Source organism: Ipomoea triloba, chromosome 10 (genome assembly GCF_003576645.1).
Source record: "Ipomoea triloba cultivar NCNSP0323 chromosome 10, ASM357664v1".
NCBI classification, from domain to species: domain Eukaryota; kingdom Viridiplantae; phylum Streptophyta; class Magnoliopsida; order Solanales; family Convolvulaceae; genus Ipomoea; species Ipomoea triloba.
In genome coordinates, this window is record NC_044925.1 from 20435265 (window position 1) to 20453460 (window position 18196).

The 18196-nt window shown below is 39.2% G+C and overlaps 1 protein-coding gene and 1 non-coding gene across 3 annotated transcripts; one reads left to right on the forward strand and one right to left on the reverse strand.

Moving 5' to 3' along the window:
- Positions 1-235: 235 nt before the first annotated feature.
- Positions 236-16073, reverse strand: LOC116031906 (chaperone protein DnaJ). 2 transcript variants are annotated; one of them, XM_031274258.1, is made up of 11 exons: positions 15611-16073; positions 15192-15260; positions 14852-14947; positions 13998-14122; positions 13234-13429; positions 12317-12492; positions 2788-2917; positions 1323-1483; positions 1033-1109; positions 876-930; positions 236-516 (listed from the first exon to the last, which is right to left on the reverse strand). In XM_031274258.1, exons 1-11 carry the CDS (start codon positions 15860-15862, stop codon positions 300-302), a joined length of 1554 nt encoding a protein of 517 aa, XP_031130118.1. In that variant the 5' UTR covers positions 15863-16073; the 3' UTR covers positions 236-299. The 2 variants fall into 2 exon arrangements, with proteins under 2 accessions (XP_031130118.1, XP_031130119.1); XM_031274259.1 differs by lacking the exon at positions 14852-14947.
- Positions 16074-17877: 1804 nt separating this feature from the next.
- Positions 17878-17950, forward strand: TRNAA-UGC. The gene has a single exon. It is a non-coding gene; the product is annotated as a tRNA-Ala (tRNA).
- Positions 17951-18196: the final 246 nt, after the last annotated feature.

Consider the following 18196-nt stretch of genomic DNA (forward strand, 5'->3'; position numbering starts at 1 on the left):
TCAGTCAGTCCCATTCTCTGACTACACAAGTTTACATAATAATTGGGAACACAACATTACTTTCTGGACATGTTTAGTCCATGACAACAAACATAAAAACACACTATTATTGCTATAATTCTATTACCTTGTGAACCAACCGGGAACAAAACCGGGCTCCTATGTAATGTAATCCCGGTTAGGGCACAACAAAGAAGCATCAGGGGAAATCGTAATAACAATAACATACAAACTCTAGCCTTAAGAAACATGTATTGCATTGAATGAATGTTGTCACAGAAAAATCTACTTCTATAGTTTTATTGATCTTTTATTTCCTTGTAACGAGCATTCTGTCTTATCAGTGGTTTCTTGTGAAGTGTACATTGGCCAATCTTAACCAAGGCTATGATACATGTCATGAATAAAAGGGCAGAAACCGATACCATGAGTGAAGGGGGACTAAAAGCACGGCTCCACAAAGCAGGTGGTGCCTCCATGCTCATCGATGCAAACCGCTCACCAGATTGCTTTTGCCTACAAGTTAGAACGACCGGGATGCGAAAGGATTTAAGATTATTGACACTGAAATATGTGCATCCTCAATAGCCAGTGAAACACCGGCCTTGAGTATGTGTATTGATGGTTCTCAGCGTTGCACTATGCTTACTTCTCAGTAGGTCACCCATCCTGTAACTCAAGCACGCTTAACCACGAGGTTCTTTGGTTATCTGGTTGTTACGTTCTTTGTGGTTAAGCGTGCTCCACTTACAAGATGGGTGACCTACTGAAAAGTAGGCATAGTGCAATGCTAAGGTCCATCATGTATTAACTAGTTTAATAAAACCGAATATTTAAATGGTGACAGATTTCAGACTTGAAACAGTCGAACATACCCGAAAAAGTTCTTAACCGACTTCCACAGATGTTTAACACTTCCATATGAATCACCTGAAGCACATATTTTATCGATGTCATGTTTCATGAGAATGAGACATATTCTCAAGTAAATTAAGTCCTACAGGAAAATGAAACTGAAGTTAAAAAGTATACCATCAAAAGGCATAGGTTGCTCTGTGGATGCAGCCCCAAGTGAAGCCAACTTTTCGAGAAGATCACGCTCTTCATTACTGACATAAAATAATCATACAAGGGAACAAATTTAGTAAACCATCTTTAGGGAACGATATAGAACAATAATAATTGTAACATGACTCCTTCAAAAACCTTATTACCCCAGGTGGCAAGAACAATCTATCAATTAGCCATGGTTGCAAAGATTAGATGGGTGAAGAACCATTTAGAGAATACAAAACTCATCAGTTCTTAAAGAAAATTCAAACCTGATATTCTTAGGGATTCGAACATTGACAATAAAATGATGATCTCCTCGCTCAGAAGGCTTATTCATATTTGGTACTCCCATATTTTTCATTTTCAAAGTATCTCCAGGTTGACATCCAGGAGGAATTTTCAGATTTTTAATGCCCTCCATAGTTTTAACCTGTAGAACCAACCCCAACACCACAAAAATAATAAATAAATAAAAATTATATAAAAACACAAAAGTATTCAAACAGAAAAGAAGAAAATGTAACTTTGTAATGAGATCCAAAATGTTACAGTTAGTAAGACAAGACATAATTCAGGAGGCAGTTGAATAGAAATAAATGCATTACAATAAATTCAAAGCTGAAAAAAAAACTAAGGGTGTGTTTGGTTCGCACATGGGAATCGGAATCGGAATGGGTATCAAATACTTGGTATTGGTAATGGTAATGAGTTTTGGTGAAAGTATTTTGCATGTTTGGTAGTAGGGTGGGGGAATGGGAATGATTATTAATAGTTGGGGAAACGGAGGAGGAAGGAAATGAAACCCTTATTTTATTAGAAAATGGGTTTTGCAATTAAGGGGGTAATCAAAACCCATAGTAGTGTTCTAAAAACCTGTCAACCAAACAATAACAATGACTTTGATACCCATTCCTAATAGCTAAACCTATCAACCAAACACACCCTAAGAAAATAAACTCAAATTGCAACTATTTTGAGTAGAATTTCAAAGGTCTGCCTAAGCCACAAGTATTGAATAGCCCATACAGCATCCTTTGTGGAAAATGGTTCCTCAACCAAGAATTTCAGCATAAGCACAAGCAGTAACTAACATGCCCAAGTACCTCCCCAAGAGGAAGGTAATGACTTTTAACTGTTTCCATTTTTCAGGTCAGCTGATTCTTTGAAATATAAACAAGACAGATGGAGAAGCTAATATCAGTCTATATGTACTTTTATGGGTTAGCATGTCAGATATTCTGAAGATTGTGCTGACTTCAAATTGTCAATGGAACCACCACTAAAATCTTAAGATACTTCCATATTTTCATCCTGCCACATGTAAATTTTTTTTAACTGCGATACTTCATTATGATAAAGGTGAAGTTTACAGGGATGTTTTTGTAAAGTTGAAACATAGAAAAGTTTAAATTGCATAATCTGATGCCTGAGACTATATTAAGTGCTTGTATTGGAGTTCTTGATTTAAGTAGTTATTCTCCCTTTTTCTTATTGGAAAAGAAAGAACACTTTTCCTGTTTAATGGAAGAAAAAGTTAGAGCTAGTTTATGTCATATAATATGAATCATAGAAATCTGAACCCACAAAGTAAAAGGGAGAATCACTTGAATTTACGTAAAAATGTTCCACTGTTTTTGAAAAGAAAAGGTATACGATAAATGGATAGCATCCATATAATGAAGGATGATAAGTTCATATGCAGTTCATAGCAGATACAGAATACTCGTTTACTACCTTAGTGACTGTCCCCAGAATGGCTCCTGTGTAATCAACTTCTACTTTTGAATATAAGTTCAGACCATCTCTCCGAATTCCATGCTCTTCCTTAACATGGATTACCAAAAAGAGGTCACCCGCAATGCCCCTGCATTCAAGACCTCAGCATCACTTCATTGAATATAGAGTTCAAATTATCATGATTCATGGCAGAAGATTGAACCAAACAGACACACACTGACACACATTTGCAGGGCCAGGTAAGAAGAAAAAACATGATAAATTCAGTTTGGACCAATGTCCTAAGAACAACCTGGAGAAAGAATCTATGAAGGATATTCCATATGATGAAGCGGTTGGGTGCCTTGGATACATTCAAGTGTGTACGAGACAGGACATTGCTTTTGATGTCAGAATGCTAGGACTACCTGCATAATCCAAGCATAGACCACTGGAAAGTTGTAAAGAGAGTTCTAAGGTACCTCAAAGGTACCAAAGACGGTGTGACGCCCCAAGGGCTAAAGTCGCGCCCCAAGCAAGGATAGAGGGTTCCGAAGGCTCACTGCCCCTCATGAGCGTTGAAGGAAAACGCCCGCCGGCCAAACTGCCCAAGCAAATGCGTCCCCTCAGTCCCAGAACCCAAGAGACGCACCTGGGCCGTGTGAAAACAGAGTCCCCAGCCAGCCAGCCGCAATCTGCCGTCCAGCCGCAATTCACCGTCCACATTAATGAGCCGTCCTGACTGTTCACACCAAGGCAGTCCAAAGGTCACGCCTATTCGGCCACCCCAAGGCAGCGTCTATAAATAAGTCTCATTCCCACCATTTTTCCTTGGCTTTTACTTCGTTCAGAGACAGTAGCAGAGTAGAGTTGCCCTTTAGAACGAGGCTATTTCGATATAATATAAGTTCCCTTTTCGTTTATTCCGAGTTGTGTCCGACGTGCCCTAAGGATCCCTTGATTTTGAGGCAGGCTGGTCTAGTTTGTGCTAAGGCAGAACAGACGCCGCACGGGTTCGATTGTTGAGAAAATCGCCCCGTGACAGTTGGTATCAGAGCGACTCGATCCGAAGCGAGCCAACGGTGCGCACCAAACAAAGGGAAGTCGGACAACACACTTGAGTACTGCAAATGGCCACGGAAACCCGAGAAGAGATTCCCAACGTCCAGAACAGACAGCAAACAATTGCGGAACCTTCCAGGAGACGGAAGGGTTCCAAGTCAAGAGACAACCGAACGGCCCCTCCCGTGACGGACGGGGAGACACTTCGGTTAAAACTCGAGACTCTAGAAATCGGTTATGATCGTTTAGAGGAGCGCCTGGAGGAGGCCCTGGAGAGAGTCGACCTGCTAGAGACGCGGGAAGACCCAGGGATAACCGGGCTCAAGACTCTCTTATATGGTCTACAAGACGCGACGAAAGAGCTTGAGGATCAAGTACGTGAATCGGTCACTGCATGCTACGCACAGGCCGAGGCCCTGAAAGATGAAACCAGGGCTCGTACCACCTTGCTAGAGCGGCAAATGGCCGAACTTCTTAGACAATTCGACGTTCTACGACGCGCACTAGTCAGGAACGATGCACCACAAGAGCGGATCGAGGCCATCTGAATTGATGTGCCCAAACCCGCACCTTTCAAGGGTAACCGAGACGCCAAGGAAAGCAATAGCTTCCTATGGCAGGTCGAACAATACTTAGATCACCAAAACGTTCAGGACGAAAACACCCGGATTCGCACCGCCGCACTTTATCTCACAGATAATGCGGGCCTCTGGTGGAGGCGTAAAGCCGCAGATCTAGCAAGGGGCGCCATCGTCATGGACACATGGGTGGACTTTGTGCGGGAGTTCAAGAAACCGTTATACCCGGCCAATGCCGTCAACGAGGCCCGGGCCAAGTTACGAGTCGAGAATATGTGGAAACATACACCGCCCTCATATTACAAGTCCCCGGCATAAGCGACGACGAGGCCCTATTTCAATTCACAGACGGACTCACGGGATGGGCCGAGACCGAAGTCCTACGCCGCAACCCGGCGACACTCGATGAGGCCATTGCCTACATGGAGTCGTTGCCCGAAATAACACCCGAACAGTACCCTAAACACCGAGACAAGGGCAAGGAAAGAATGAATTCACCTCCACGGAATTACGACCGACAGAGGAGTCCAAACTCCCGATCGAACGAGCGGAGGAAAGATAGGGGGCCAGTACGCTGCTTCGTTTGCCAAGGAGATCACAAGCTCGCCAACTGCCCCAAATATGGGAAACTCAGCGAAATATTTTCCAAAGATAACGCGAAACCAGTAGATGACCCGAGCGACGACGAGGACGACGCTCTACAGATGAGTTCCCTCAAGGTCCTGGGCGCCATCTCTCACCCATCATCGGCAGCGGATCTCTTATACGTGGACGTGGTTATCAACGGTAAGAAAAGTCGAGCACTGATAGATACGGGAGCCACCCACAACTTTATAGAGGAAGCCGAAGCGACGCGTCTGAAAATAAGGATCAAACCGCGTCGACAGTTAATCAAAACCGTTAACCAACAGCTGCAACCGACTGTGGGCGTCGCAAAGGACGTGACGGTTCGGGTAGGGCCGTGGAAAGGAAGTGTTTCCTTCACTGTAACTGCCATGGATGATTATAAAATAGTGTTGGGGATGGATGCGATGAAACAACATCACATCGTACCTCTCCCTCACTGCCGTAGCATCTCAATCCACCAGTCCAGCAACCCACTGATTATTCCGGCAGTACATCCGTCAACAATGAAGGTTACTCGATTATCGGCCATGGCCAAGTCCGGAGAAAGCCAAGACCGTGGCCCCTTTCATGGAGCCCCGCATAGCAAAGTGAGACCATACGAAGGCTTAGCCGTCAAAGACATCAAGAGAATCCAACAACAAATGAAAGGTAAGCCGACAAAATTCACCTTAAAGTTTCGAGGCGAGCTGATTCTCCAAATCTTACTAGACAGGGAAGAGGACACCGGAGACAACTTTGAGATGATGGAGGTCGTGGAAAATGCTTATGGAAACAAACAAAGGGCCGAGGACGGCCCCGAATCTGGTGGGGGAGGGTGTGGCGCCCCAGCAAAATCTCGTCACATAAGGCTCCAGTCGAGGTTCTACCTCCTAAAGTACACCCCCCAGGACCAATGCATGCACCAAAGGCCTACCTGCAAGCCGAGGATGGTAGTTGGATGTCCATCGCACGTTGCTGGGACATCTCAAACGAGCAAAGGTGCGGTTGGGAGCTGCAGGGCCAAATGCAGCACCGAAGGGACAACCAAGAGCATTTCAAGCCCTTTAACTGTTTCAGAAGGCCAAGGGACGCACAACACCGACCAGGAGAGCAGCCATGGCATTTATTCCAGCAGTAAAGACTCCCCACCGTCCAGGATTGCGAAAGGTCAGCCCACCATTAAAGGAGTACGCCTCTTCACCTCCCCTGGCAGCAAGTAGTATAAATAGAGATCATTTTCCCCTTTTTCAATTCGGCTTATGCTTACTTTTTGCTTGACATAGCACCTAAGTAGAGCGCCCCTTAGAACGAAGGATTCTGAGTTATTTACGGCCAAGCAGGGTGCTAGTCCTTCCCATTTTGTACTGTAATCGGTGGGACTTTATTCAATAATTCAATAAAGGTTCTTTTCCATTACATTCGGTCGCATTCGTTCGGTGAAAGGGTCTTTTCCATACATCGAATGATGGTTCCTCGCTGGTTGAGACTTATTCCTCGCTGGTCTTTTCCATAATTCGATCTATTCGGCCTTAGCACGAACTAGACCAGCCTGACTCTATTAAAGACCCTTACACCGAACGAATGTAATGGAAAAGAACCTTTATTGAATTATCGAATAAAGTCCGACCGATTACAGTACAAAATGGGAAGGACTAGCACCCTGCTTGGCCGTAAATAACTCAGAATCCTTCGTTCTAAGGGGCGCTCTACTTAAGTGCTATGTCAAGCAAAAAAGTAAGCATAAGCCGAATTGAAAAAGGGAAAAATGATCTCTATTTATACTACTTGCTGCCAGGGGACGTGAAGAGACGTACTCCTTTAATGGTGGGCTGAACTTTCGCTATCCTGGACGGTGGGGAGTCTTTACTGCTGGAATAAATGCCATGGTTGCTCTCCTAGTCGGTGATGTGCGTCCCTTGGCCTTCCGAAACAGTTAAAGGGCTTGAAATGCTCTTGGTTGTCCCTTCGGTGCTGCCTTTGGCCCTGCAGCTCCCAACCGCACCTTTGCTCGTTCAAGACGTCCCAGCAACGTGCGATGGACGTCCAACTCCCATCCTCGGCTTGCAGGTAGGCCTTTGGTGCATGCATTGGTCCTGGGTGTGTACTTTAGGAGGTAGAACCTCAACTGGAACCTTATGTGACGAGATTTTGTTGGGGCGAAGTGTCGGGGCGTCACACCACTGTCACGGGGCGATTTTCTCGACAATCGAACCCCGTGCGGCGTCACCAGCCTGACTCAAAACCCTAGGGATCCTTAGCGCACGTCGGACACAACTCAGAATATACGAAAGTGAACTTATATCGAAATAAACCCTGTGGGTTACACGCAAAAGGGGAGAACGTATGAACTGCCTTGGCCCCAACTCGTACTTAGAAGCCTCGTTCTAAGGGGCAGCTCTACTCCGACTCTATCTCTAAGTGAAGTAAGCAAAAGCCAAATGAAAATGATGGGAATGAGACTTATTTATAGGCAAGGGATGTGCTTTGAATTTAATGCGCTGGAGTTAATGCAGTGCAAACGCGTCCAGTCGCATTCTGGCCGGTTATGGGCTGCCCAGCCGTTATTTGGACGTTGCTTGGACGGCTGTTCACACTGGACGGCTGCCTAGGGACTCTTCGTCTTCTACCCGCGCCAGTATGGGCGTTTCTCGCATTTGTCCGCGCGTCCCTCGTAAAGTATACTGTCTCAAAGGCTATCTTGGTCGTGCATGCTGCGTCGTGCCGAGTCCTTTGCGGACCAATCTGCCCAGGTCCCTCTGGATGTACGAACTCACTAAGCCACACAAGAGTTAGCGGCTCCTCGTCCGTCATTATGTCGCATGGGTCTAGCATGCCTTCGGAAATGTCTTCTATATCATCCGAGCACGGCCCCTTGATGGACTCAAATTCGTTGAGGACGTGTTTAACCTCAGCCATGGCCGAAGATTGTATCGAAGTGACGCCCAAAATATTCGGGGCGTCACACCAACTTGGGTTTAGGCAGATGGACATCTTAGATGTTGTTGGATATTCTGATGCAGACTTTGCTGGCTGTGTTGATTCTCGAAAATCAACTTCAGGGTACATATTTATCATGGCCGGTGGGGCTATCTCATGGAAAAGTGTTAAACAGTCTTTAATAACTACTTCTACCATGGAAGTCGAGTTCGTTTCTTGCTTCGAGGCTACTTCACACTGTGTATGACTTAAGAATTTCATCTCTAGGCTTAGAATTATGGATTCTATATCTAAGCCATTAAGAATCTATTGTGACAACTTAGCTGCAATCTTCCTAGCATTCCAACAACAAAAGCAATGTCCGGTCTCGTACATACTTGAATGTATTCAAGGCACCCAACCACTTCAGCATATGGAATATCCTTCATAGATTCTTTCTCTAGGTCGTTCTTAGGGCATTGGTCCAAATTGAATTTATCTCCTTTCCTTATGGGAGCAACATTTGCTGAACAATTCTGCATCTGAAATCTTTCCAAAATCTTGTTTATATAAGTTTCTTGCGATAGACCCAGTGTGCCCGAGGATCTATCCCTATGAATCTTTATGCTAATGACATAAGATGCATTACCCATATCCTTCATATTAAAGTTTTTAGAAAGGAACTGTTTCATGTAATTTTGACCAAAATTTTTTAAAAACTTTTTATTTTGACCAATTTTTTTTAAAAAAACTTTGACTCATATCCCTATGAATCTTTATGCCAATGGCATAAGATGTTATCCACGTATAAAACAAGAAAACAAATTTCACTTTCACTCACCTTCTGGTATATACAATGATCTAAGGGATTTTCAACAAAACCAAATGAAGAAATGATCCCGTTAAACTTAAATCTACAACACTTAGAAGATTGTGCATATCCAATGAAAAAAGCACTAACAGTCCTCGGGTCAAGTTTCTTTTCGTGTGGATTGTATATCATTACCTCAGACGGACATCCCCAAAATCCCAAATACGCATATGATGCAAACTCGGTTTCCAATCTTTGAATAACTCAAAATACGTCTTAAGAACATCCTTGGTAGTAACACGGTTTAATATATACGTTACCATCTCAAGTGCTTCAGTCCATAATGATTTTGAAAGTGTAGAGTTACTTAGCATCATATCCAAAAGAGTTCGATTTCTTATTTCAACAATTTTGATCTGGAGATCCAGACATGGTGTATTGGGCAACAATCTCATGCTCTTGAAGAAATTTAGCAAATGGACCTGATGCTTGTCCATTTTCAGTGTATCTACTATAGTATTCACATCCCCCCTATCAGATTTAACTATTTTTATTCGCTTCTTGCATTGGTTTTCAACTTCAGCTTTAAATAATTTAAAGACATTCAATGCTTTATGGCATGCTTATTATGAAGTAAATACACATGGGTAAATCTTGAGAAGTTATCAATGAAAGTGATGAAATATTTCTGACCAGGCATGTCCATATCAGGACAACATACGTCAGTATGTATAATTTCCAACAATATTGAACTTCTATTGACACCTTTCTTTGACTTGTTTGTCTACTTGTCTTTAATGCAGTCAAGTCTCCAGATCAGTATAGTTTAGAGTAGAAAGTATTTCATACTTTACCAATTTCTTAATTCGCTCAGGCCTCAAGGGAGATATGTCATAATCTCGATTCCATAACATTGAGGAATTTTCGTTAATACTACAACGTTTGGTACCAGTTTCAACATGTAAAGAATTATAAATTGGATTGTTTTGTGAGTGAATACGATAAAGACCGTCAGACAGTGTACCTTTTCCAACACAAGTAGAATTGTGAAACAATTGAAAATACTTGTCAGAAAACTTAAAATGGAATCCAAACAGTACAAGTCTTGAAATTGAAACCAAGTTTCTAGAGAAACTGGGTACATAAAAAGGTTTTTTTCTAACTTCAAAACAAAGTCATTTTCTAATATTAAAGTACGAGTCCCAATTGCTTCAATTGGTGAGCCCATCTTGTTTACACATAAGATGGTTCATTGTCTCAAGTTTTGCATATCCTGTAAAGAATTTGCAATGTGGATAGTTGAACTAGAATCAACCCACCAAGAATTAGTATTAACGTCTGACATATTTGATTCAAAACATACAAAGGAAGAAGAAATGTTACCTTTTTGGGGCATCTACTTCTTGAATTTGGCACAATCCTTGTTCATGTGTCCTTTCTTTTTACAGAAGAAACACTTATGTGCCTTCTTAATGTCAGCTTTTGGGATTTGTTTCCCTTTAGCTGCTGAGGTGAATCCCTTAAACTTTCCAAATTTTCCTTTAGACTGTGTAGTGGCCATCAGGGCACTCCCCAAGCTTAGTAATAAGCCTCTCTCCATCTTGTGCACACAATGGTCATTAATTCATTTATAGTCCAATTCATCGTGTGTGTGTGTGTTATAGGAAATCTTAAAGGGGTTATATTGTTGAGGAAGGGTGTTAAGTGTAAAATGCACCACAAAGGAATATGGTAAAGTTATTTCAAACTTCTTCAGTTTAGCCACAAATATCCCTTAATTGCATAATGTGTTTGCGAGTGCACTTAACAGTGGTAAGACGCAGACCAACAAACTTCATAATTAGAGTACTTGCCAAACATTTCTGTGAATTGACGAGTTGGTCGTCAATAGCTTTGAGCAAGGAATCAACTTTCTGGTTAGAAATATTTCATCACCTTCATTGATAACTTCTCAAGATTTACCTATGTGTATTTACTTCATAATAAGCATATCATGAAGGATTGGATGTCTTTAAATTATTTAAAGCTGAAGTTGAAAACCAATGCAAAAAGCGAATACAAATAGTTAAATTTGATAGGGGAGGTGAATACTATACTAGATACACTGAAAATGGACAAGCACCAGGTCCATTTGCTAAATTTCTTCAAGAGCATGAGATTGTTGCCCAATACACCATGCGATCTCCGGATCAAAACGGTGTTGTTGAAAGAAGAAATCGGACTCTTTAAGATATGGTGCGGAGTATGCTGAGTAACTCCACACTTCCAAAATCGTTATGGACTGAAGCATTTGAGAACCCTTGTGATATTCACTGGGATGCTGCTGTTCGGGTTCTAAGGTATATCAAGAAAGCACCAAGGCAAGGTTTATTATATGAAGATAGAGAACATGCTCAAGTTGTTGCCTTGTTGGGTATTCTGATGCATATTGGGTCGGTTGTCCATTTGACAGGCGCTCTACTTCAGGTTATTGTGTGGTAAGCTTATATCTTGGAAGAGTAAGACGCAGGATGTGGTTAGTACTGTCAAAGTGGACTAAAGCCCACGTGAGGCGGGCTAGGGTTGCATGAACCCTAACCCGCGGGCCGGCCCTTTTTGACAGTACTAGATGTGGTTGCCAGGTCCCGTGCTGGAGCTGAATACCGGGCTATGGCCCTTGCCACGTGTGAGCTCATATGATTGAAGCACTTACTTCAAGAGTTGCATTGGGGCAATGTTGTTCAAATGACATTGATATGTGACAACCAAGCAGCTCTACACATTGCCTCAAATCAAGTTTATCATAAGAGAACCAAACAGATCGAGGTTGATTGCCACTTCATTAGGGAGAAGATCGCGTCAGGGTGTATTAAAATCAGCTTCATAAATTTTGCAGATCAGTTAGCTGATATCTTGACAAAATTCCTTAGAGCTCCTAGAGTTGGGTATATTTGTAACAAACTGGGAGCATATGATTTATACTCCTCTCCAGCTTGAGGGAGAGTGCTATGGCATATGAAACCATATGGCGGATGAAACCATAGGCATATGAAACCAACATACATAGGGATTTGAGTAGTCCAGCATGTATATATATATATGAGCTGTGTATTCTCCTTTCTAAGAGTGAACAAATTTTCCAGAAATCCTCTTTGCTCTCTTCACTCTCTTCACTTGCATACTCTCTTCGCTCAACTTTCATTTCACAAAGTCTAACCAGGCTGGATAGTAATGAAGTCTCTTTATCATATGAAAATTGGGTAAACATATATAGAGCAATTATAGTAGATAATCAAGAAGCAGGAGAACACAAGATATTGTGGCCTGGTAGCAGGTAAAACAGACAGAGCTTCAATCTTTGAGAAGCCTGATTAATGCAATCATAAAATCAATAAGTAAACATTACTTGGAACAGGTTGGATGCTTTGAGTAATCCCTAATTCAATAAGTACCCTAGATTTCCACACAAATACAAAACTAGTGGGTTATTATATCAGACCAACAATTGATCTTCTCTCTATGTGTGGGTGGGTGGGTATGAAGAGTACAACACTTATGAGTTACAAAAATATGAGATCTTGTTTTGAAAACACACCTCGTTTTGTCTATGTTACCCTCTCCTCGAAGTTGCATTGATGCACCATCACTAACTCCCAGTGGAACAACCACTCTCAGCCTCCTCTTTGATTTTACTTTACCACGACCATTACATTGGCGACAAGAATCAGTAATTATCTTGCCATTGCCACTACACTTTGAGCATGTAGATACCTAAAAATTAAGAAGCATCTTAAAAAGTAGTGGTGTTTCAAGTAAGATTAGGTCAGTGGTTATTATCACAATAATCAGCAAGCTATTTGTCAACTGAGATATATAACTCTTCAATTGTAAAAATAAAAGGAGTTACTTATCCCAGTTTTAAAAGAGAATGTCAACGACAAAGGAACAACTAAAATATGTTGGACCATTATGTACTTCCACAGTTCCACTTTCTTCTGCTAAACTGGAAATGCCAATTTGACATATTGCTAAAATGTGTGATAAATTAATACCATTTCAGTAATCTATAACAGGAAAACTGAACCCCATTTGTAATTTATTCAGTTGTGAAAATTTATCATCTATATTGTCTATATTTTTAAAATAGAGAATAGGAGAGCATTATGGTACAAACACATAGTCAACAAGAAAACCAAAGCAAAATGCAGAAACAAGCCTGTAGGTGAATGAAGCTGAGAGAGTATTCTGAACACTCAATATCTCTCATAATATTGAACTATTCAACCACTATGAAAATGCCAATTATCTGAAAATAAGCCATTCCATGAATTGAAGAAATTCCAATGAGTCCTTTAAATGATAAATGCACTTTTAGGTAAAGTATTAAATGTAAATCCATAAAAAGAAGGATGGCTATCCAACAAGCTAGAAAGGCCAAGTTATGAAACCAAAAAAGTACATACATAAGTACACTAGATGCTTGTCATTAATTGGCCAAGTCGCTGGTATTACCTGAGACACAATTCCAAATGGTGTTTTCTCTGTTTTCACCACTCCTCCTCTTCCTCCACAATCAGAGCATACTTTTATACAATTGCTGGACTTTGCCCCTGACCCGCTGCAACTATCACATGGCTCTAAGCAAGGTATTTCAATATTTTGTTCTCCTCCAAATATTGACTCTTCAAAGCTCAAATTAAGGTCATATCTACAACCAACAAGATTAAAATGAGCAGATTTCCTACTACAATAATGGAAAATGTAGTTAAGAACAAATAAGTTAAATTGTCAAAAGAAAATTGTACTTCAAGTATCAATATACCCCATTCCCTTCAGAGACTAAACCTTTCATCATTTTTACTATGCTCAAGAAAGAAAAATCACAAAAAAAAGGTAACTTTCTATTTTCTTACAGATTACTTGATATTTCAGGTAAAAGTAAGTGAAAAACTCTACATAGAAACAAGCAATGGTTAACGAAGAGACGAATTTTAATGAGGAGAGTATTAGCACCCCTCACCACTTTGGTAGTACCATTGTAGGTTGAAAATTTAAATAAATAAATAAATAAAAGGATGAATTTTAAGAGCAGTGTAGATTATTAAAGCCAGAGTTTGTAAAGAAACAACTGCAAGCTAATTTGTGTGTTTATGTTGGCAATTGAACTTACATGAACATGTCAACTGAAAGTCAAAACCATAGAGGGTCGAAGGATTTTAGATATGTCTATCCTTTGAAGAAACAAAGGAAAAGATGTTGGTGGCAGATTAAATTACCTAATATCAAGATCCCGACGCCCTGCACTGCTGAAATTAAAGTTGAAAGCTCTTGACCCACCACTTCCTCCGAAAAAAGGATCTGATTCACCAAAATATTGGGCGAACAATTCAAAAGGATCTACCTATTTGGTTTACATAATTCCACAATGAATATCCATTAATACCTATTTGGTTTACATAATTCCACAATGAATATCCATTAATTAATAATCCACATACATAATTCCACAATGAATATCCATTAATTAATAATCCACACAGGAAAATTGAAAAAATATATATATATCAATATAACTACATAAGACATATGGAGTAAATGAAAGTATACACATAAGAAACTGAAAAATCCGAAAAAAGGATCTGATTCACCAAAATATTGGGCGAACAATTCAAAAGGATCTACCTATTTGGTTTACATAATTCCACAATGAATATCCATTAATACCTATTTGGTTTACATAATTCCACAATGAATATCCATTAATTAATAATCCACATACATAATTCCACAATGAATATCCATTAATTAATAATCCACACAGGAAAATTGAAAAAATATATATATATCAATATAACTACATAAGACATATGGAGTAAATGAAAGTATACACATAAGAAACTGAAAAATCCGAAAAAAGGATCTGATTCACCAAAATATTGGGCGAACAATTCAAAAGGATCTACCTATTTGGTTTACATAATTCCACAATGAATATCCATTAATTAATAATCCACAGGAAAATTGAAAAAAAATATCAATATAACTGCATAAGACATATGGAGTAAATGAAAGTATACACATAAGAAACTGAAAAATCCAGCAGAAATCATCAAAGTTGATGTCAGCTTACCCCAGGTACACCATTATCATATCCACCATATTCTCCTTGTAATCCTGCCTCACCAAAGCGATCATATAAAGACCTTTTTTCATCATCAGATAGTACCTATAGAAATGCTTTGATTTCACATGATAAGGCAAGGAAAGAAGCATCAAGAGATCTAAATCTAATCTAGCCAAAGTGTTTCCCAATGATGTCCAAACAACTAAACTTAAATGCAAATTGAACCTTTCTATTTGAAACAAAAGTGCAGTTAATTCACAAAAAGTAGCTCGAGTTCAAGAGATTGTACAAAAATAGGAAGAAAGTGCAATTCTTTCACTTGGGATAAAAAGATTCAGAACGTCACCTCATATGCAGCACTTATCTCTTTGAACTTCTCTTCAGCCCCAGGACCCTTGTTCATATCGGGGTGATACTGCTCCAAACAAGAATCACACAAATTCAAAAAGTAACCCATAGTTGGCAATACAAAAAGCCTAAATATCATCATTAGCATAATGACTTAAAACTTTGACACCAAATAAAAAAGAAACCAATGTGGACAAATGCAGATATTAAGTATGAGGGAAAACCATTAAAGCTAAAATATAAGTTACTACAGACCAGGCAGAAAGACATCACATTCCTGCAAATGTGGAATTGTTGGCAGCAATAAAGTCGCAATGTATATAAGCAATGGATTACTACATTATTAAATGTCCATGAATTCGCCATTTCCAATAAAATAGAAGAGCTATCAGCACAGATATAGACATGAGATTGTACTTGGCGGGCGAGTTTCCGGTAAGAGGCTTTGATTTCCTGCAAAGATGCGTTCTTGCCGACATTGAGAACGGAATAGTAATCGGAGCCAGCGGTCTTTGCAGCGGCGGTAACGGAAACGAGGCGCCGGCGTCGTGACGATAGGGTTTTGGGTTTTAGAGAAGAGGGTATTGGAGGGAAATAGCTGGGAATTTGGGTCCTAGTAGAATGGGCAGTGAAGAAGCTGCAGTGTTGATTAATGTGGATAAGTGGCATCGCCGTAGCGAAACGGAGGAAGTCGCCGGCGGCGAATAAAAAGATGCCGGTCGTTTGGATTCAGGAAGTGAAGAGGAAAGGAATTAAATTCTTCCCAAGTCTCCGTCTCTGAATTCTCTCATTTTAATCGGTATGTATTCATCAACATTCTCAGTAGCATGAATTCACCCATCAACTACGAATCCGCGATGAAAGGTAAGAGCAGAATACAATCCGCTGTCGATGATTAATCCTGGAGCCTGGAGGGGGAAAGTTTGAATTAAAGTAAATAATTGTACAGTTTACCTCTTGACCTCTCAGAGTCACTGTATGTCATCTGTATATTTATTTAATTATAAGATTAGTGTAAAAGTATCACTCAATTAATTAAATAATATATGACTCTTTTTTCTATAATTATCTTTACAAAATTGATACTCCGTATATAATATGATTTATGTAATTATATTATTACTAAAATAAATATAGGAAAAAAAGAAATAATTTAATTTTAATTGTAATTGTAATTATTATAAAAATAAATCTAACGATACATGTTTAGCGTGCATTATAATCACCATAGTTATTTGATGGCTTGCACTAATTTTTCACACTAAGATGGCGTTTTGTTGTCTTGGTTTGAGAGAGATCTAAAACAATGTGTTTATTACTCATTTTTGAACTCATATTTTAAGTTATAAATAAAAAATAACAAAAACAATTAAAAAAAAAGAGTTTGCAACTTTTTGTTTATAGGTAGAAAAGAAAATAGCCTAAATAAACTACAAATTATAGAAATGTGGGCTACATGAACCTACAATATTTACACCTAGTAAATTTTTAAAACCGTTTTGAGGGTTCTGAAAAATGTGTAGATTGAGACGTTACAATCATGTATTGTAGCTAGATTCTTTCCACACCTATTTTGTGCATCAATGCATGTGAAAGAGCGTTTTCAACTATGTTGATACACATAGTGAAACTGTCATTCTATAACATTTTGCACAAATGTTTAAAATAATAAAATATTGATATAGAATGCAACAATACTTTTGAAATAATTGCTCCATAAATGACTAAAATTTAAGTTCATTAATTTCATCCATGCAAATGCAAGTAAAGAAAAAAAGAGAAAAAAAAAATTAGTATAAGTCAAGCTTCTCCTTAAAGTACACTGTTGTAAGAATTAATATATATATTATTGTCATAGTTTAACATTTAACCTTATTCGATGTTATTTTAAAATAATTTTATTATGATATGATTACATAAAAAATAATAATTGATCTTAAGTTGTTGTACAAGCAAAACTCAAGATAAAACATTATGATGTGCAGTAGAGTTTAACAAGGCATTTTCTTAACATAAGCCGTGAAAATATAGAATTCAAGTTATAATTACTTGTCAAGTGAAATTAGATATTAGTTTTATATGGGTTCTTCAATGAAGTTATCAACATTATCTCAGGTAATAAATATTTATTCCGTAATAACTAAAGGATTATAGTAGTAATTGAGTTTGGCCTGTTTGGTAAATAATCAGCCTATCAGCCAATTTTGACTTATTTAACTACTATTAGTTGTTTGGTTAATAAGCTTTTTGTAACTCCAAAATGCTAAAATTCAAAAGGCTACTCAAAGTAGCATTTTCAATTAGTTTTTTGAGAAAAGAAATTATACCAAACAGTTATGAGCTAATAGCTAATTTATCAAACAACTTTCTACAATCAGCTAATATTATCAACAAATCATACCTTCTAACCCAAACAGCCAATCCAATCAGCCAACAGACATTTACCAAACAGGGCCTTTACCTTCATAGCCAAAAAAGTAGGGTAACTAAGAAATACTTCTTCAAAGAGTTAAATGGATTTATAATAACTAAAAAAATACAAAATCAAAGTGGTGCAGCGGAAGTGTGGTGGGCCCATAACCCATAGGTCCTAGGATTGAAACTTGGCGGGTTTCTAATAATTTTTTAAATACTTCTTTGTCTATTAGATATAACTTGTATTTTGACTACAGAAACATTCACAGGGGGATGTAGCTCAAATGGTAGAGCGCTCGCTTTGCATGTGAGAGGCACGGGGTTCGATCCCCCGCATCTCCAGTTTATTTCTCTTAGCCGAATGATGAAAGATTCCAATTTGTTTTTCTTACTGAATAATGAAACAAAGTATTGTGGACTGTGGAGTAAATCACGACCTCAGCTGCGTAGTAAATTCGATCACGACCAAGCGATTTACAAACAAATAGTTATTGAGTTACCAACCACATAATTTTATTTGACTATTTTCGACTTTGATCAATTAAATGAAGAATTTTATTTGACTATTTTCGACTTTGATCAATTAAA